This window comes from Xiphophorus hellerii, chromosome 6 (assembly GCF_003331165.1).
Source record: "Xiphophorus hellerii strain 12219 chromosome 6, Xiphophorus_hellerii-4.1, whole genome shotgun sequence".
NCBI classification, from domain to species: Eukaryota; Metazoa; Chordata; class Actinopteri; order Cyprinodontiformes; family Poeciliidae; genus Xiphophorus; species Xiphophorus hellerii.
In genome coordinates, this window is record NC_045677.1 from 16,641,136 (window position 1) to 16,661,722 (window position 20,587).

Sequence of the window (20,587 nt, forward strand, 5' to 3'; positions counted from 1 at the left end):
AGACCAATTAACTGGTCAGAGATTAGAATCAGATCATTTTTCCTATGTAGGCCAATATATCTTCAGCTGAAGACATCCCTTTTCAAAGGTTATTTTCCTTGAGATCTTTTACTTTTATTCTGATTTTATGTATCATTATTATTTCATTTGCATGCTTGTCTTTCCAATCACTTTTATTTGTATTTTTAATTTTTCTTATTGCCATCTTCTGGATAACATCGCCAGCTGTTGGCAAGCACTGCAAGATCAAGGTACAGATAAAGATAAAGGCTTAATTGTGTTCATACTCTGAGTTCATCACATCATTTTAGACTAAAGCTTTCGTTGTGCAAGAATCATTAGAAAATCTCCATGCACACTCAAGCTATTGTTGTGAGTTGGTCCATGTCAGAGATGCACTAACTGCGGATTCATGTCTCATTTTCTTTGAACACTTTGCTTTATTGCCCTTTTCCCCCCACACATTTTCCACATCCTCTTCATCTATTTAGAATCCTATTCTATTAGTAAGATGAGCGTTAACATCTGCAACTTGCTGTTGGAATGATATCTCTGACCTCTCGGACAAAACTCTGCTGCAGCAGCACAATTTAGTTTCTTCCATAACACTTTTAGATAAAAGTTACCAAGAAAACTTTCTAATATTGTGATCTCACATGAAATGTTCCAGTAGCCGTTATTTATTTTTTAAATCATACAATTTTGTCTCTGGCTTTAGGTTGATTATTGCATAGTAGTCTTATTACTTTATTTTCTGTTCGATTCAAATTAGAACAAAAATCAAAGAACTTTCAACACACTAACAAAATTTGAAATCATATGAATCAGAAAAAGACTGGAAATACGTATCAACTAGGGAAACCCTGATGGGTCAATTTGAACGAATTTCCAATTTTCCCCTTGTTGAATGTTAAAACTTCCTCGACAGTGGACGGCAACCAGACCCGCTCCATTTGCCGTAACCAATTTATCTTCTTCCAAAAAAAGATAAATTGGTACCACAGGTTTATGACAAAAAAAAATGTAATTGTAATTGAGTTTCTTTTTCTCTGTTGCTTAACATAACGATATAAATTATAGAAGAAAGGGAACTAAATAATTATGTCTATGCAACTGACATATAGGAGTAAGACAGTATAATCTTGTTTAACTGATTAAAAACAAATTGTGAAACGTCAGATATACAGCTTGTTATTTCCCACGCAGCTTTCATCATTAAAGAAATGCGTTTATTCCCTGATAGGTCAAGGAAGAGTTGCTACATAAAATAATTTAACTTGTGAATACAAAAACCTTCCCAAACATACCAGAGTCGTTTCGTAAACTCAGCAAGGTGTGGTTTCAGTCCAAAAAGCAGTTCGCTTCCGTCTATTCACAGAACACCATTATCTGCGCAACAGGAGACGGGGCGGAGAAAAGCGCACGGGTTGTCCGCTCTCCGGACAGCAAGAGCCGAAACAACCGGGGAAATTAACTAAATACACCTTATTACAACAGAAAAAACCCTAACTACGAGCAACATGAATTTTTATGGCTCCGAGCCTAATCTGGCCAGTGTAGGACAGAGGAGTAACTCCCGACAGAACTTATTCGTCGGCGGAAACGGCTACCAGACAGAGTTCCAGCAAATGGAGCCTGGATACCAAACCTACACCAGCAGGTCCTCCATGCACGGCGGCGGCGGCGGCGGCCGCAGCATGAAGATCATCTCTACCGCCGGTGGCATTGGAGGTGGAGCACAGAGGTAAGTGCTCACATGTTGTATGACTCTATGCTAAAAGGGAAAAAAGTGAAAAGAATACTTTCTTAACACCTTCACATAATGTTTTAGGGGTGTTAAATATTGTCTGTTGACATAGAACAGTATAGTTTATTTATTTATTTATATAAGCCCTAAAGCCAAAACAAGCTCAAGTCCTATAGTGGTACGGCAACTACAATAATTTTCATTAAATAGGCGCACAAACTTTCATGTTTGGATTATCATTGTATTTATAATAATTTCTGTAGCTGATCATCTCGACAGATGAAGGTACAAATGAATCTTAGTTTTATCATCCTCGATCTGTTGCACAATATGAAAACAAAAGTAACCTTAAGCACACCCTTTCATCCTTACAGAATGATGTCAGCTTAATTATGGCAAAAAAAACAACAAACAAACAAAAAACGCCTATAAAATTAAAGTTTATATTTATCCTTTTTGTATAGTTACAGATAATTATTTGTTTATTGTGACCCTCTGGTGACCTTTGTGTGTGGACTAAAATTGCAAGTTTGTCACAGTACAGTACAAAAACTACTTCATTATAACTTTTGCTGCTAAGCTTTTTACTTCAAGAAATTTTGACCAAATGTTTTTGCTTTGTTTCAAGGTTAAAAAAAATTAAGCTTTGTAACTCATTTACTATGATAACTATGTATATCTTCTAGCTTTCTGTTTTTGTTTTTTGTGTAGCTTTTGGTTTCCTTCCTCAACCTTTTGCCTAATGACTGTAATGGATTAAAATCCAAGTTTGTCAAAGCGGAACAGAAGCTTCATTATAACTTTGTGGTTATCCTATCCTACTTTGAAAGCTTTTCACTCAAAACTTTCTTTGAATCAAGCTTTAAAAATAATGAAATTCAACAACCTGCTATCTATATTTGCAACGTCTGTCTCATAACTGATTTAATAATACTGTTTTAATCATAAGTCTATTTTGTTCTTCCCATGGTCAGTGTTCAAGGTATTCAGCAAACAGCTGGTTTCCTGTCAAACCAATGTTTTGAAATGTTGGAGAAAGCAAATAAGATCATCGACATTGTAAGTATAATATATCAATCTCTAAATAACTAAAATATTAAAGCAATCTGTTTGTCAAAGTTCTTGTTTCAACAAGGTACAAATAGAGGATGTTTATAATGAGGTGTTGGTATTTGAAATAACCAGTATTATAAGAGTATAATCTTGCAGCGCAACAGACTTGCTATGGTTTCCTTTCAGGGAGCCTCACCAGCTGAAGCAGAGATGTATCTGCTGAAGGCTGCAGACAATATTGAGAAGCTGAAGGGCTATGGCCGAGAGATGCAAGAAATGCGTATACCATCTGATATTCTAAAAACGTAAGACCAGAACGTAATCTTTGAGTTGTGAGGTTGACTTCTGAGATCGTTTTTAATCCTTATCTGACTATTTTTTTTTATGTCTCCACAGAATTGATTTTTTACAACAACAGCATTCTATGCTCAGACACAGACTTGGTGGGTATGGGACTATGAAAAGTCACAAAGTCAGTGTGAGCAGTGGTGGCAGTGTGGGCAATGATGGCGGGCGATACTTCAATGAGGCCATCCCCTGGATAACACAGCAGAAGGTGAGTTCTGTTACGTGTGAAAATACTACAGTTTAATTTTACACATTTGTTTCTCATTTCTAAAGTAATCATGAAAACATTACTCTTTATTGTGTTTCTTGGCACTAGACTTGTTAAAAATCTTTCAAAATAAGTGTGGGAATTATTAACTTGTATGTCCAGGATATGAGGACGAAAAGCCAGTGAACTAGTTTGTACAGTTTTTTCTCTGCTGTGGAAGTCAGAAGAGTGGATAAACTTCCCCTAACATTTATCCTACCCTACTGTAACTGAAACCATCTGAACTCAGTGCCAAAACCTGATACGTGAGTGAAAGAGGCTAAGAGAATTGGTGGAGGAATGAAACAAAGGAGTAGCTGGAGAAAAAAAAAGAGAAAGAGAGAGTTTGCTTTTGCATGAAGCTCACAAGGTTTTCAAAGGCAACACAGCAGTGAAAATAAAGGAGTCATTGAAAGCAGGATAGAAAGTGGGAGTGAAGAAGTGCGATATGTTGCACTCTCCTCTGAGTTGGTTTGTAAGAAACAGGGCAGCCCATTTGACCTGTAGTATGTTCATGGGAAAATGCGTTTCTGTTCATTTACTCGTCAACACTCCACCTTCCCACAAACACACCCTGTCATTCTGTCACCACTTACAGCCTCACCCTTCTGAATCTTAACCACACGCGTTCCTGCCATTACCACATGTCTAACTTTTTTATTTTCATTTCCCAGCCTGTATTCATTAAGTTCAGAGCAGATAGATAGCTTCTAGTTTACGCTGCTGGTTGTCAGTGTTGCATTTCAAAGGATAATTTTGCTGATATTCCAAAGTGGCATATTACCTTTGTTGCTGCAAGTTTGGTTTGTCCTGTGTAGCACTGGGCAAGTATTTACAAGGGGAAAAAAAGGGAGTGGTGAGCAAACAAAAGCCCTGAGAGAGAAGGGTGAAAAAAATGCAGAGTGCAGAACAGGGACGGGCTGCGGTTGTGTGCTGGCTGAGCTCCTATCGAAGTTGAGGACTTTAGACAAGGAGGGCATAGTTGGAATAGTTTCCTGCTTAACAAAAACCTAATGATTATTTGCTGACACCTAGAGGGCAAAAAGGAAAAAGACAAAGAAAGCATTTGGGTCCAGGGGTTCAATATTACATCGAGTTTTACTGATGGGTTTTGTTATAAAGGTATAAGTAGTTAATGTCTTACCTGTAACTGTTCTGATGTTTTTATTCAGTACAAATCAAAATCTAAAACAAGTACAGTCTAAAAAAACATTATAGCAGATTAGACTTGTTAACCTTTAAACCATCTTCATATTTCATTGACTGGAGTTTTCAACAGACGCTCATGATTAATAAAAAAAAAACTGTTGTATTTGAACATTCAAGATGAAAAACAAACCAAAATGTTTCATTTTAGCTTAAATAAATTGCAACTTCTTGTTTTTTTTTGTGTTTTTTTTTTTTTTTTTACAAATTATGCAGTTTACACTTGTATCTCTGACTAGATATGCTTTACATGTTTTGTTCCCAAAGAGTGTTTAACACAGAAGATTATTGGTAGCACACTGTCTTTTATCTCCAATATGCTGCGTGAATAATCGTAGGATTCTGTGTTGAAAGCCTCCAATGCAAACTTGATCAGTTCTGTTCATAAAATGGCATTTGCATTAATGACCTTTCTGAGACTAACTAAGCAAATCTGCGTTGGTCTCTAGGACCAACTAATCTCAAATTAGACTTACTGAACTGAATAAAATTACCAGACACACCAAAATCAAGAATCTACTGAAAATACAAACTTAATGCCACAATAAAAAATTAACATTCAACGTATTATGATAGTTATATATTAAATTCTTCAAAGGATTTTAACAAACAATAGCTGAATTATCTTTTCAAGAGACGACCTCAAATCTATTAATTATCTAAAATATTCAATTAGCAGACATCATTTGAAAATACCCAAACACAAATTTTACTCACCTCAAAAATACCCAAAAATATGAAAAGCAATAGCAAAAGTACTAATGATGGTATTGTCATTTTCAATTTGATAGCGCCTGATTGAGACAGCACCATTCGGAGAAGACACCAACACCATAGAAAACCAAATAGTGGCCCACAGCAAAGTCCACAGCTCCATCCAAACAAGTCTAGAAGTGAGGCGTGCCAGAGACGATCTGGTAAGTTATATTTTTTTAAAATAGAAGCTTTTTTTTTCTCTCATATAGGCATGGGTTGGTACTAGATTTTTACAAGTATGATTACCTTGAGTGAAAATACAATGGCTTATATATAAAAATTCATAAACACTGGAGTTCAGCAAAAATGTCGTACGTCATAACGTATATACATATAACGTCATAGAACGTAATAAAAGTTTTTAATTATTTGGTGTTAGAATATTGTTCCATTTTTGCTGTCCAAGTAAATTGAACTGATTAATTGGTGACTCAGCATGTACTGGTAGAGCTTGTTTGTTTGTTACATGTTTAACAAACATTCTGCTTGTAACATGCTAACTTAGTTACCTTAGCAACGGTAATACTTAGTGTTTCTTCCATTTCTGCATGATGGCTTTGATTTTTATCTTATAAGTGAGACAAAAGAAATGGTGTAAGGTCAGCACTATGTTATTTTATGATCTATATAACTGGAGAAAAACTACTTTATTTATTCCAACACTATTGCCGACAGCTCATTAAAGTGGTTTTTGGTTAACAAAACGACCTTGAAACCATCAACCCTCCAAATATCTAGAACCAGTCCATGCCTATTATTTAGTATGTTCCCCTGTTCTGTTTATGTATAAAACCTGAGCAAAATTTTACTTCTTCATCTACTTTCCAGATGGCAATGGGCAATAAGTACCACCTCAACATCCTGGAGCAAGAAATGGATGCCCTCCAGGTAGTGAAAAACCCTTTAAGCACAAATAGTGTTTTGTCAAATGTATCTTTTTTTTCCCCTCTTTGTTGCATTTTCATTTCTATCCATAAATGTGCCATGTGTTTGTCGTAGAAAATGTCCAGCAATCGCCTCAATCAACTCCGTGACCTTCAGAACATCATCGAGGAAGTCTCTCGAGCCATCATGTGGGTTAATGGAAAAGAGGAGGAGGAGCTAATGTTTGACTGGGGAGATAAAAACATTGACCAGTACATACCCAGGAAGCAAGAGAGCTACTCTGTGAGAATCTCAAACTGAGTATTTTTTAATTGTTATTATTATTGATATCTGTTGTAAATTTATTTGCATTGTTTATGGTGGGACTGTTTTGGACTTTATCTTTGTGTTTATACAACAGAAACTGATGAGTGACTTGGAGGAGAAGGAGAAGGAGTTAAACAGGTTGAAGATTAAATCTGGTGCCCTCTTGAACAGCAACCACCCAGCCAAAGATAAGATCGAGGTAACGGTTGTTGGCATTTGGACTGTATTTTGATCATTTTTAAAAAATGTTATTTTATGTTTGAATGAATAACTTGTCACCCTACAGGCCTACGTGGATACCCTACAGACACAGTGGAGCTGGCTTCTCCAGATCACAAAGTGCATCCAAGTTCATCTTAAGGAAAATTCTGCCTACAGCCAAGTATGACTTTAAAGTTTCTGTTTGTTATGTGGAAATAGTACCTTGTACGTTTTCATTTAAACAAAACTTTTTTTTTTCTTCAGTTTTTCAAGGAGGCCAATGAAACGTATGCAAAGCTTCAGAAGCAACATGACACCATCAAGAGCAAATTCCTATGTGACAAGAATACCCGTGTGGAGAACCTTATCGAACTCCTGAAAAATCTGGAGGTATCTTTGTTGTCCATTAATTGTACTTTCCCTGTGCATTGGACAAAGCAAAAAATGTGCATGCCTCTTAAACTTGTTCGGAAAGCCTTCATCCTTTTATCTTTTCAGTGTGGCTCCATTTATTTAGTATAGTTTTGAGCATAATTTGATTTCACAAAGTTACTGTAAAAAAAGTCTAAGCTTAAAATTAAAAATTTTCAATACAGAGAGAGAAAGAGCGGATAGTGGAGAATAAGAGGCAGGTCCAGAGTCTGGTCAACAAGTCGCAGTCCATTGTCAGGCTGAAGCCTCGAAATCCCGAGGAGAAAAGCACCACCCCCATCATGGTTCAGGCCTTATGTGACTTTAAGCAAGACCAGGTTGGACATATGAATTCTTCAACTCTATAATTTGCATAATCATACACAAAGTGTAACAAAGGTATAATAAATGTAGCAAAGCTCCTTCTTTTTATTATTTTATTTTATTTTATGTTTTCAGAAAAGTATATTGAAAGACAACCAGGGCATACTGAAAGACAACTCTCAGCGCAGCAAGTGGCTTGTAACAGGACCTGGAGGTCTTGACATGTGGATTCCCTCTGTGTGCCTGCTCATCCCTCCTCCAAATCCTCTCAGCATCGGAATTGCTAAAAAGTAAGAAACTGCACACCTATGAGAAAGAACGCGAATCAAATTTGGTGGTTAGACTTGTTAAAATCTGTGCTGTGTTGTACATAACAATGGTTCACAGTCTTTTTTTTCAGAGAGCCTCTCCTCCTTCATTGATTTAAAACTTACAACCTCCTTCCCACTTTTGAGGTTACATGCACACTCATACTTGGTCATATGTGCCTGCATGACCACTTTAAAGAAACCTCTCAATTTATTATTTCTACATCGATAAACTAATCCAGATATTATATTTTTCAAAAAACAGTCACCTTGATCTTTTATACTTCTGACCAGGGACCAGAATTAGCTGATGTTTTTTACAGTGACAAGGAGCTCAACTCCCTGATTTGCAGAAATTGCTGAATGATAATCTAAAGGGGTCTGTCTGAACTCAATCTAAAACTTTTTTGCTTAATCATCCTCCTGGAAATTCTCTCACTTCATCAGATATCAAAACATTCTCTCAATCTCAATCCACAGGCTATAAGTCTGTTGTGATCAGCTGAAAGGGCAAGCACCAAAATGCACCCACTGTTTTATCATCCATAACGCCCCAACCCCCACCCCTTATGTGATACTTTCAACTCCAGTTCTTAAATCTTGTTCGATTTAGAAAATCCGCTTGTTGGTTTCAGTGTAAAAAAAAAAAAGCCCAATCTGCCAATTCCAATTTTGGCCGACACTGATTTTTTTTTTGTCTGGAATGTTGCTAATGTGGCTTTTGTTAACTAGGCAAATGTGCAGACATAACCTGGTGGGTGGATCCATCAGTTAGCCCTCTCTCACCATAGAGCAAATGAGGATAGTTGTTGATTTTTAGAACTTTGCCGAGGACGATAAGATCAGTGGATAAGATGGGCTTCACATGTAAGCATAAGTTGGTCATCAGCCTCCCAAAATTAAGGAAATCAGTTTTGATTTATCACCTGGCCAATTTATCAGTGCACCCTAATTGCAATGTAGTTATATTTATTATTTTATATACTTTAATTCAATGTATACACTTGGAATAAGCCAATGATTTGTTTAAAAGCAGAATTTGCAGCACTTAGCGATAATGCACTTAGCATTGTCCTTTGATTATTATTTATTAAATTATTTTATCAGTGTCTGTGGTATTACAGTGGGCAGAAAATTAGTGGTTCGTAGTGTAGTTCATATTACATATCAGGAATGACTGTGTGTCCTTTTACCAGAAATGAGCAGTACTATGAAGCCATCATGGGCATTTGGAATCAGCTCTTCATCAACATCAAGAGTCTCATCTCCTGGCAGTACTGTATCAGAGATGTCAACTATATCAACTCCCTCACCATCAGCATGGTAAGACGTTAAGAATGAAATATTTCAAAATGAGTGAACACACATTTGGTGAAGCTGAATTTTAAACTCCATGTATTGCTTTTGTTTTTTCTGAATGACTCTAGGTTATAGAGTCATTCAGAACTCAGAACCTAGAGTTCTGAATGACTCTATCACCCATCCTAACCTTCCTCTCTCTCTTTTAGCTGTCGAAGATGCGTCCTGACGAATACCGCGAGTTGATCAAAAATATGGAGGTCCATTACCAAGAGTTCATGCGTAACAGCCAGGGTTCTGAAATGTTTGGGGAAGAAGATAGGAAAACCATGCAGGGCCACTTTAACAAGGCTCAAGAGCACTACGATACTCTGATTATCCAGATGCCCAATTACAGTAAGGAGGAATTTTGTTGATTTTGATACTAACATTGATTTACATTTAATTATTTTTTCACAGCTGTGCTTAAAAATATAGGAATAGTGATTTCAGATAAACATTAGTAATATGTTGTGTTGTCACTTCCATTACATGAATATTAATTATTAATTATCATGGATTATGTGAAACTATGATCTTTTTTAATAAACGGTTTGTTAAAGAAAAGTTTACACACTTGATCTGTCTTCTCTGCTTTTCCAAAATAACAACAGGAATACAAACTTAACAAGTATATTTCTGTTTTGTTGCATTATTACTTAGTTAGAAATTATGAAAATCTCAGTTTTTCTAGTATTAATTTGCATCTTTTTTTACTTTGCATTAAAGGGGAAGAAGAGGTAAAGGTTGAAAAACCTGAAGTCCCACAGCAACTAGGCCAAGTCCCTGTTAAACAGCCGACCAAAACCAACACTGTCATCAGCCTTTCGTTGCTTAGCAATCTGCAAGAAATCCGTCGCAGGCTGGAAATGGCTGAATCTGACCTCACTGACCATCTCCATATTCCACTTGGAGAAAACAGTGTGCATGAGTGCTCAGTGTACATTCAGAAGCTACACGTATGTTGCCCTTTATTTAATTACTTGATTGCAAATTACTTGCATGCAGATGTACAGAACTGATCAGAAGAAATTTGATAGCTAGTTTCACGACTAAAACATGTTCTACTTACTAATTTTAAGTAAATTTCACCATATACTGACTTCCAGGGTGTGAACCAAGACCTGGATTCAATTTACAATGATTATCTGCACCTAAGAGAAATGATTACAAAGCAGCTGAGTGGGCTCCCTGCAGACTCAGAGCAGGCCAAGTTCCTCCGTTCCGAACTGGAGATAGTCAACCACAAATTAGGAGAACTGCAGCATCTTAACAAAGTCTACCTTGACAGGTGTAGTATTTTTTTGGCCAGCTGATCTGATCTGAAGCTAAAGTTGGTTAATATTCTTACGTGCTTTTTTAATGCATTGTGTCCACAACAGATTGAATGCCCTCAAGGACATGCTACAAAAATCTCTCCAGGCTGAGGATTTTATTAAAGTACACGAGATCCGCCTGATGGAGAAGGAGACCAGTTCCGATGACCCTCAAGAACTGGAAATCCATTGGAGTGCTCTAAGGGTATGAGGCATCTGTTTTGATATGTAATTTATTTTCTCCTTGGAAGTTTTAAACCTTGCTTTTCTCTAAATATATTAGTTATTCAGATGGGTTAGATCTTTTTTTTTATTCTTTTGCACTCACTTCAACAATGACAGTGGATTAAAAGTTGTTTGTGCTGGACTTTGTTTTACTGTTTGTGTTTCTTAATTATTTACTCTATATATTTAAGATGAATATCTTAAAAAGTATAGAATTTAGAATCTTTGATCCTGTTTTTTATGCAAAACATGAGGCAGTAGTATACAATAATTTAGTATACAATATATAGATAAAAATCTCAAAATTGTATGTCCTAACCATAAAAATAAATTGTTCTATATTAAGAGCAGTGTAACACTACTGTTGTTGGCAGTAGTTCTAGTACATTTGCTACTATTGTTAATACTATTATTAATAGTAGTAGTAGTAGTAATGGTAGTAGTAGTACTCCTAATACTAAGAAGTTATAATTTGGGAGATTTTAAGTCATACTTTTTTAAAGTATCATTAAATTTACTTTTATTTTCAGACGTTGCTGCATTATCAATTTTAACCTAGAGGAAAAAAACTCCTCAAAATCAAGTACTTTCAATCATAGTAAAAAGGTTTGGATAATTGCCAGGCATTTACCTCATAAACCTCAAAAACACAAACATTTGTACTTTTTGCTTTTAGTTGTAAAACCAAAGGATATGAATGACCTTGTTGTGTGAATCTCTATTACAGAGCATGAAGAGTGAACTTGATCAAAGACGGGATCTGCTGACTGCCATGGAGTCTGACCTGGCCAAAGCACAGTACAGCAACAACCAGATTTCTGGTTCTTTCCACAAATGTGATGTGGATTTGTCCAAGTACTCTGAGCTTATGAACCAGCTGTCCAATCGCTGGCGCCAAATCCAAAAGCAGATCGATATCAGGTACAACAAGGTTGTCTGGTCACTATGATGCATTTGTTATTGCCGGTAGCAGGACTGACTAAAGCATCCTTCCATCTCTTCCTCTTCCTGCCTTAGACTGTCGGACCTGGAAAAACAAAAGCAGCAGTTAACACAATATCAGCAGGGAAGAAATCTGATGGAGCAGTGGATAGACAATACCAGGAAACGGCAGGAGACCCTTAAGATGGCCAACATCACTGACAGGCAGACTCTTACAGACCACATCAACCAACAAAAGGCATGCTTTTCCATGTTTACCGAAACTATCGTAACAAATGGTTGTAGGTGGTTTTCCATTTGAGGGAGGTATGTTGGCTCAAGCTAAAGTCAATAAGGGTTACTTCAGACTAGCTGTAAATGAAACTGATTATTTTATTTGAGAAGACAGTATGCATCATTTCTAGTGTGTGTATTATTTCCTGCTCAAACTGACTGAATAATGTCAAAAATAACAAATATAAATGTCCAATTCTATGTAAGTATATAAAAGCCAGTGAGACATATTTCTGTGTTAGACTAAGAGCAATGTGATTCATTGGTACAAGTTTAGGAGAATATCAGAATCAATTATATGATAAAGTAAAATTAGGTAAACATAACCTAGAAGCATGGTGAAGTAGAGTGACATAAATTTACTTTTGGGATCTTCTGTGGATGAGAGCTTCCAAGCTCAAAATCAAATTGACTCCTAAATGTCAATCTGATTGTGATCAATTAGAAATGCAAATGCCTGTAAGCAGAGGTGTGTTTTCTAATGCAGCACACGTAGAAAGTGAAGTATAATTACAATTTAGGGAATTTAGTATATGTAGTGGGTGGAATTGTTTAAATGCATCATATTGTTGCACAAATTTAAAAAAAACCCACCACAAACCAGAAACAAAGTTATCATATGCAACATTTCTAAAATTAAAGCGAACGTTTTTCCTTTTTTTGTTGTTTTTAATAGGCTCTTCACAATGAAATCAAAAACAGGAAGGACAGACTGGATGATGTGCTGAGGAATGCGGACACCTGTGCTACCTCCATAAAGGTAATTGGTTTGCTTCTTCTTGAAATTTGTCTTGATGTAAAGCAAAAAAAAATAAATAAATAAATAAATGGTATAAATAACACTGGCTTTGATGTTTTCAGAATTATGAGCTGGAGCTGGCTTCTTACAGCTCAGGCCTGGGAACTTTGCTTAATGTCCCAGTGAAGAGAACTTTGCTTCAGTCCCCCGCTTCTTCTGTCAGAAGAGAAGTAAGCAGCAACATAATTTTAAAATAATCTCATAACTTTGGATTTTCATATTTATTGTGTGATCAAATTTAAGAAATATATTCAGCTTATAGATGCTATATTTAGAAGCACTCATGCATTTTGTAAAAACGAGTGCATTCTAAATCACGGTTTATTCACCAATTAAAAATGAAATTCCACACAAATGAAAATGAAAATGATTGATTGGTTTTTACCAGTGGTATTTATAATCTAATTACTGTTCCAAGGCAGGTGAACTTCAGACACATTACATCGAGCTGCTTACCCGCTCCAGCGATTATTACAAGTTCCTGGGTGACTTGGGGAAGAACATAGATGAGCTGAAGGTTGGCATCAGATTTTCTTTGTACAGCAATTATGCATTTTTTTCTATATATGAAATATCTTTGTAAAAGTTACTTGCCAGAGAAACAACATTTACTTGATCAAATAGGTTTGAAGTAAATCTGACTAAGTTTGCTTAATCTGTCATCAGCTAAGGAACACCAGGATTGAGTTGCTAGAGGAGCAACTGAGGCGTCTACAGGATGAACTTGACGATCAAAAACAAAAATACGGTTCTTTGGAGGGTACCTTGGCCAACTACAAGATGGAGCTCTGTCAGGCTAAAGATGAACTCATTTCAGTGCAAGAAGTGAAGAGAACCACAGTAATGCAGGTTAACGCTGCTAAAGAGAACCTTGATAGCACACAAGACCAGATGCAACGTTTAACTGAAGAACTAAGCCGCATTAAATATCAGCTTGAGGAGGAAAAGAGGAAAAGAAATCTTGCAGAAGAGCGCTTCACAAGTCACCAACAAGAGTGTGATGCATCAACTCGTTCCAGGATGCAGGAACTGGATGCCATGAACTGGACAAAGATAAACCTAGAGAAGTCGGTGAAGGATAAAGAACATGAAATTGAGAGACTGAGGATGCAACTGGAGGAGGAAGAAAGGCGTCGTCAAAAAGTCGAGTCAGATATATCAAAGGTAAGAACACAGTGCACCCAGGAGATCAGTCAACTCAAACAGACATATGAGACAGAGATCCAAGTCAGCAAGACCACCATTCTGAAAGTGTCCCAGCAGAAAGATGAGGATGCATCACAGTTAAGGCTGCAAGTTGACCGGCTCACAGACGAGAAGAGAAATCTGGAAGAGGAGCTCAGGAGACAGAGACAGTCCATTGCTGTCATTGAAATGCATAAAAGCAAGGCAGAGCAGGAAGCCAGCCAGCAGATGGCCTCAGTGAATGAAGCGACAAGGATTCGCACTAATTTGGAGCTGCAGCTGAGAACGCTCCAGCAGCAGAGAGATGAAGAAAACCTGAAATTACAGGAATCCAACAGAAACAGTCAGGAAAAGTCCAGGCAAATCAGTGAGCTAGCATTTAACCTACAAGAAGAGGAGAAAAAGAGGAGAGCTCTGGAACTGGAGTCCAGCCAACTGAAGAAAGCCACAGCAGAACTCATGGCAAAGAACAGCGCTTACCTTGAGACAATTAACACACTCAAAGGGACTGAGCAGGAAATCCACATCACCCGAGTGGAGTTGGAAAAGCAGACCAGTGAGAAAACCAAGGCAGAGCAGAGTTCTACCAGGCTTCAGAGTCGTATCAGGGAACTTCAGTGCTCTCTGGATGGGGTGGAAGCTGAGCTGGACAAGCAAAAGAAGGCGACCCAAGAGGAGTTCACTCGTCGGAAGCGAATGGAGGCAGAGTTAGAGAGGATGACAAGTACATGCAGAGAGCATACCACTACAATCAACTCACTGAAATCAGTTCAGATAGAGGTCACAAACACTGGGAGAAAGTATGAGCAAGATATCAAGGCTCTCCAAGAGAAACTGGACAGGAGTTTAAGGGATTGTAAAGTCACCAAAGAAGAATTGACAGCGGTGACAAATGAACTCAAAATACTAAAACAAAAACTCCAGCAAGAGCAGGTGCGAGTTCATGAGCTCAACCAGCGCAATGAAAGCTTGTACAAAACCATAGAAGAGAAGAGCCGCCAGCTCAACGAATACACCACAGAGATTGAAAAGCTGAAGACTCTGACACAGAACCTTACCAAAGAGAGACTGAGGTTGGAGGAAGAGCTGAGGGCAGTACGACAAGAAAGAGAGGAACTGAAGATTAGCAGAGGTGCTATTGATACAGAAAGTGCCACTCAGATCTCAGCTTTGAATGTCCAGCTTCAAACGAGCTCCAAGAGGACATCCGAGCTCCAGTTTTTCATCAGTGACCTGACCAAGGAGAGAGAAAAGCTTAAAATGGAAATAGAAAAATTCCAAAAGCAGTCAATTGAGGTATTTTCGATAACATTGAAGGATAATGTACTGATATCACAAACGTATTATTTTCTTCTTGCATGTTTTGTTCTGTGTACTTTACGACTTATCCTGATTTCAAAGTACCCTTATAGTATGTCACTATTTTAGTTACTTTGTTAATCACAATTTTTTCTTACTCACAAATTTTTCCTCCTCTAAGTGAGCTTTTCAATAATTTCACAGAATGCTACTCACAGTTACTTTTGCAATTATTACAATCACACTATGAACTACAGTAGCATGTCTGGAAATGTGTGCACGGTTTTCTAACTTATAGATTACACAGATCTGCAGGCAATAGTGATATGTTGTCTTTTGAACTGCCTAAATGGAAGTTAATTACATTATAATGCTCTTTCTCTTATCTTTTCACAGACCTCCAAGTTGGCACATGACTCCCAAAGCAAATATACTGGCCTAGTGCTGGAGAGGGACAGCTTGCTCTCCAAACTTAAAATGCTGGAGCAGGACAAGAACCGTAATCAGAGATTAGAAGAGGAGCTTGGCCGCATCAAGTTCTCTCTGGAGACCGAGCTTCGCAACAAACAGCATTTGCAAGATGAAAGAGATGCTATCCATAAAGAATTAACCTCTATGAAGAGCCAGTATGAGTCCAGAGAATTCCAGATTAGACAGTGCGAGTCAGACAAGGGCAAGGCTGACCGAGACAGGCTATCCCTTAACAGTGAGATTGAGAGGCTGAGGAGGGAGATGCACATTTTGGAGGAAACATATAAGAGACGTCTCGTGATCACAGAAAAGGAGGCATCTGATCTGGCTCTGAAGAGAGATGCCCTAGAGAGAGAGATTCTTAGACTGAAGAGACCAGCTATGTTTAACATTCAGACCCAGACAGATGAGAAAATCATGACAATTGATCCATCAAAGCTTGTATTTGATGGTGTGCACCGGAAAGTCACAGCCCACCAACTTTGTGACTGTGGTATAATCAGTAAAGCTACCTTGGAAATGCTGTTAAAGGGCAAAAAGACAGTGGAGGAAGTAGCTGTGGACATCCAGGTTAGTTTAAAGGGCACTGGCATTATATCTGGGATGAAGACATGTTCACAGGGAAAAATGCCGTTCACCGAAGCCAAACACAAGAAACTCCTCAGCCCAGAGAGTGCCATCATGCTGTTGGAAGCTCAAGCAGCAACAGGCTACGTTGTGGACCCTACATTTAATGAGAAGATGTCTGTAGATACTGCCTGTTCAAGAGGGATTGTAGACACAGAAGACAGAGATGTTTTATTGAAAGCTGAAGCCGCCAGCACAGGGTTCAAGGATCCATACACCGGCAAGGTGCTGTCTGTGGGACAGGCTTGCAAAAAAGGTCAAATTGACAAAGAAACTGCTATCCGGTTGCTCCAGGCTCAGGAGTCTGTTGGGGGCATAATAGACCCAGTGCTGAGTGTATATCTTCCAAAAGATCTGGCCTTGGATCGTAATCTCATAGATGATGATCTTTATAGGGCTTTGAATAAAAAGCCTGCCTCCTACCTGGACCCAGCAACAGAAGAGAAGATCACATATACTGACCTTAGAAGGAAGTGCACAGTCGAACCAGTGTCTGGTTTGCTCCTGCTCCAAGGTCCAGAAAAACCCATGACAGTTAAGGGTATCCGTGGGAATGTCTCTGTCACAGAACTAGTTAAGTCTGAGCTGCTGAATGAAATTGATGTGCAAAAACTCAACCAGGGTAAACTCACTGCAAAAGACATTGAAGACAAGCTAAAGTCATATCTCTGTGGCTCCACTTGTATCGCAGGTATCTATGATGAGGTCAATGACAGGATAATGCCTTTCTATCAGGCAATGAAGGAAGGACTGTTAATGAGAGGAACCACCCTAGAGCTTCTTGAAGCACAAGCTGCATCAGGCTTCATTGTTGATCCAGTTAACAATGTTTTCCTGACAGTAGAAGAAGCCACCAAAAGAGGCATTATAGGGAAGGAGTTCAAGTCTAAGCTCATGTCGGCAGAAAGGGCAGTCATTGGATACACAGACCCAACAACAGGCAAGACAATCTCTCTCTTCCAGGCTATTGCAAAAGATCTTATTGAGAAAGGACATGGGATCCGGCTGCTTGAGGCCCAAATTGCCAGTGGTGGAATTATTGACCCAGTTGAGAGCCACCGCATTGAAGTTTCTGTTGCCTATAAAAGAGGATATTTTGATGAGGAGATGAATGAGATTTTAAGCTACGAAGGAGATGACACAAAAGGGTTCTTTGACCCAAATACCAAGGAGAACCTGACATATCTTCAACTGAAGGAGAGATGCATCACAGATAAAAAAACAGGGCTAATACTTCTGCCCCTCAAAGACAAGAAAAAGGCTCAACAGTCAAAAGAAAGTCGCACCAATGTGCTCCGTAAAAGGCGTGTTGTAATTGTTGACCCTGACACAGGGCTGGAGATGTCAGTCAGGGAGGCCTATCATAAGGATCTAATTGACTATGAAACGTTCCTGGACTTGTCAGAGCAAGAATGTGAGTGGGAGGAAATCACTATCACAGGATCAGATGGTTCAGCACGTTTAGTTATTGTGGATAGAAAAACTGGAACCCAGTATGACATTCAAGACTGCATAGACCGTGCTGTCATTGACCAAAAGATGTTAGATCAGTACCGTGCCGGAACACTAACCTTGACAGAGTTTGCTGACCAAATTACTAGCAAGACCAGCAGCACTGAGATGACTATTGCAGCCAGCAGTGTTGATGACATGGTCACATGCAGCAGCCCCACCCAAGCCACACCATCTTCCCCTACTGTTCGTAAACGCCTCAGCAGCATTTCAATTACAGTCTCTCCCCCAGGAATGTTTGATGACCAAAGTCCTGTAGCAGCCATATTTGACACAGAGACTTTAGAGAAAATAACTGTTACTGAGGGGCTCAAAAGAGGCATTGTTGACACTCTTACAGCACAAAGACTGCTGGAAGCTCAGGCTTGCACTGGCGGGATCATCAACCCTGCAACCGGTGACCGTCTGTCACTTGAAGATGCCCTCCATCAGAGTATCATTGATGAATCCATGGCTGCTAAACTAAAAGCTTCTCAGAAAGCCTACATTGGTTTCGAGGATGTGAAAACCAAACGAAAGCTCTCTGCGGCTGAGGCAGTAAAAGAGAACTGGCTACCCTACGAGGCAGGCCAAAGGTTTTTGGAGTTTCAGTATTTGACAGGGGGTCTAATAGAACCACACACAGGGCGTCGTGTCAGCATTGAAGAAGCCATCCGGAAAGGCTGGCTAGATGGTAAAGGGGCACAGAAGTTGCAAGAAACTCGGAACCATCAGAAGAATTTGACTTGTCCAAAGACTAAGTTGAAGATCTCCTACAAAGAAGCCATGGACAGCTGCATGGTGGAAGAAAGCAATGGAATGAAGATGCTGCAGGCCTCTTCTGTGTCCACCAAAGGAATAAGCAGCCCTTACAATGTGTCCAACCCAGGATCTCGCTCTGGTTCCAGGGCTGGATCTCGCACTGGCTCAAGGAGTGGATCTCGTAGAGGGAGTGTCGATTATTCCTCCAGTTACTCCTACAGTTTCTCCTCCAGCAGTACCACCTACAGTTGAAATATTATCTCCTAATGCAAGTAAAACAACTGCTTTATAATTTTCCTGTTTTTATGGTGTTTTTTAGTTAAATGTAGCTGGGTTTTGTTAAAAAAAAAAATCATTTTTTTCATTTGTATATGATTTAAATGTTTGTGATTTTTCAATAGTTTTGGTTTTGATTTTAAATGCTGACTACTACTGACATCCTTGTCGTGTCAAAAAATTTGCCTTGGCTTTGTGGTAAAACAAATTTAATTTCATTTTATGTTGTTTTTTTGTTATTTGGTGTAGGTTTCAATTAACCTCAAGATTTCTTTTTTTGTTGTTTTTTGCGGTTAGGTTTTATTGCAGTTTCATTCATGTTTTTAGAAAATGATTTTATCTAGAATTATTGGTGTTTTGTTCAAATTGAAAAACTAACTATGCTAGTTAACTATAAACTCTTGCTGTCTATGTAGTTCTAATTTTTTTACATTACATTACATTCTTACTCCTCTTTTGACACCGCTAATGCTCTTTATAAATTTATAAACAAACCCTCTATATTATTGGTTTATTGCAACATAAAAAAAATATGTTTCTTTGATTTCTTTTTGTTTTTAATACCACATTTAACACTCATAATCCCTTGGACCTACGATTGATTGTTTTGGGAATTTTTTAAAATCAGAATTTATTGCAACTTCTTTCATGTATTTTATTTTTACTACATATTCTTCTGTTGTAGCTATAAAGACTATCTGCAATATTTCGCATAATTTCAAATAAAATTGTCATTGAAAGTTCTAGTGCATATTTCTGCATCTTTTCACACTTCCTGCGTATCGATACATCCAACATATCCAAACATCAATAGACATACAAAAAATTTTGAAGTTTAATCTTCCGTCTTTGAAGAATTCTGTTTTAAATTATGTCATAAGCAGAAATACTACCATCAGAAGTATTTTAAAAAAACTACGAGTCAACTCTCACGGAGTTAACAAAATTAGAACTTTTCATTGCATTGCTGCAAATCATACTCCCAAGTATCCAAATGCTGGTTCTATTTAGCTTGTGAATAAAACTACATTTTAAACATTCAGTTTTACATCAGAAATGCATAAGGTAGGGCAAGGGTTTTGTTTGTTTGTTGCCACCATTCCTATTAAAGATAATTCAACAAGACTAAAAAGAACAGAGGTTAAAAAATAGAATAAAAGCAAGAAAAAATGAAATAATGAAGCATGAGAGGAAAAAAAAACAATAAAATGCAAATAGTTAAGAAATAGCTAGTAAATTGGTAAAATTCTAGTTTGGGAAGCATACACTAATGCTTCCAGTCTCAATTTAAAATAAACAGCAGTTTCTGTACAATTTCATAAAAATGTAAGATACACTTGTTTCACAAAAATGTAAGGAACATAAGTTAATTTGAAAGACCTTAATTACTTTATGTTGAGTACTAAGCATGCTTGATCCATCTTCTTTTGAGAGTCGGATTTTCTTAAATCTAGATCACTCCACAGATATTGCAGAAGTGTTTTTTTTTATTTTGCATTTTAATAAGTACCTTTCATAGCAAATGCCTTGTTTTCTTCAAGTAATGATAAAATTATCAGTACATATTATGTATCTGATGCACAAATACATCAGTCACAGGCACACATCTACAGTTTGTTAATATCAGACTTAATTGTCCCAATATGCTGAGTCTACTATGTCATTTAGAGGTCAAGAATATTTTGGAATATATTTTCATGTTTTAAAGTACCTTTTAATAATACAATACATAACAAAAAATAAACAAGACTTAAAGACAATTTCAACAATGACATTTATAAACAGCATTTC

The 20,587-nt window shown here is 37.7% G+C and overlaps 1 protein-coding gene across 2 annotated transcripts; it reads left to right on the forward strand.

Moving 5' to 3' along the window:
- Positions 1-1,364: 1,364 nt before the first annotated feature.
- dspa (desmoplakin a) lies at positions 1,365-19,437 on the forward strand. 2 transcript variants are annotated; one of them, XM_032566461.1, is made up of 24 exons: positions 1,365-1,744; positions 2,722-2,806; positions 2,987-3,105; positions 3,197-3,356; positions 5,393-5,518; positions 6,186-6,245; positions 6,357-6,524; positions 6,643-6,747; positions 6,835-6,930; positions 7,014-7,139; positions 7,346-7,498; positions 7,620-7,774; positions 8,989-9,115; positions 9,301-9,487; positions 9,860-10,089; positions 10,240-10,421; positions 10,513-10,651; positions 11,399-11,592; positions 11,689-11,851; positions 12,563-12,646; positions 12,748-12,855; positions 13,104-13,202; positions 13,352-15,166; positions 15,566-19,437. In XM_032566461.1, the coding sequence occupies exons 1-24, from the start codon at positions 1,521-1,523 to the stop codon at positions 18,770-18,772; spliced, it is 8,112 nt and encodes a 2,703-aa protein (XP_032422352.1). In that variant the 5' UTR covers positions 1,365-1,520; the 3' UTR covers positions 18,773-19,437. The 2 variants fall into 2 exon arrangements, with proteins under 2 accessions (XP_032422352.1, XP_032422353.1); XM_032566462.1 differs by having other exon boundaries at positions 1,366-1,744; positions 13,352-13,849.
- Positions 19,438-20,587: the final 1,150 nt, after the last annotated feature.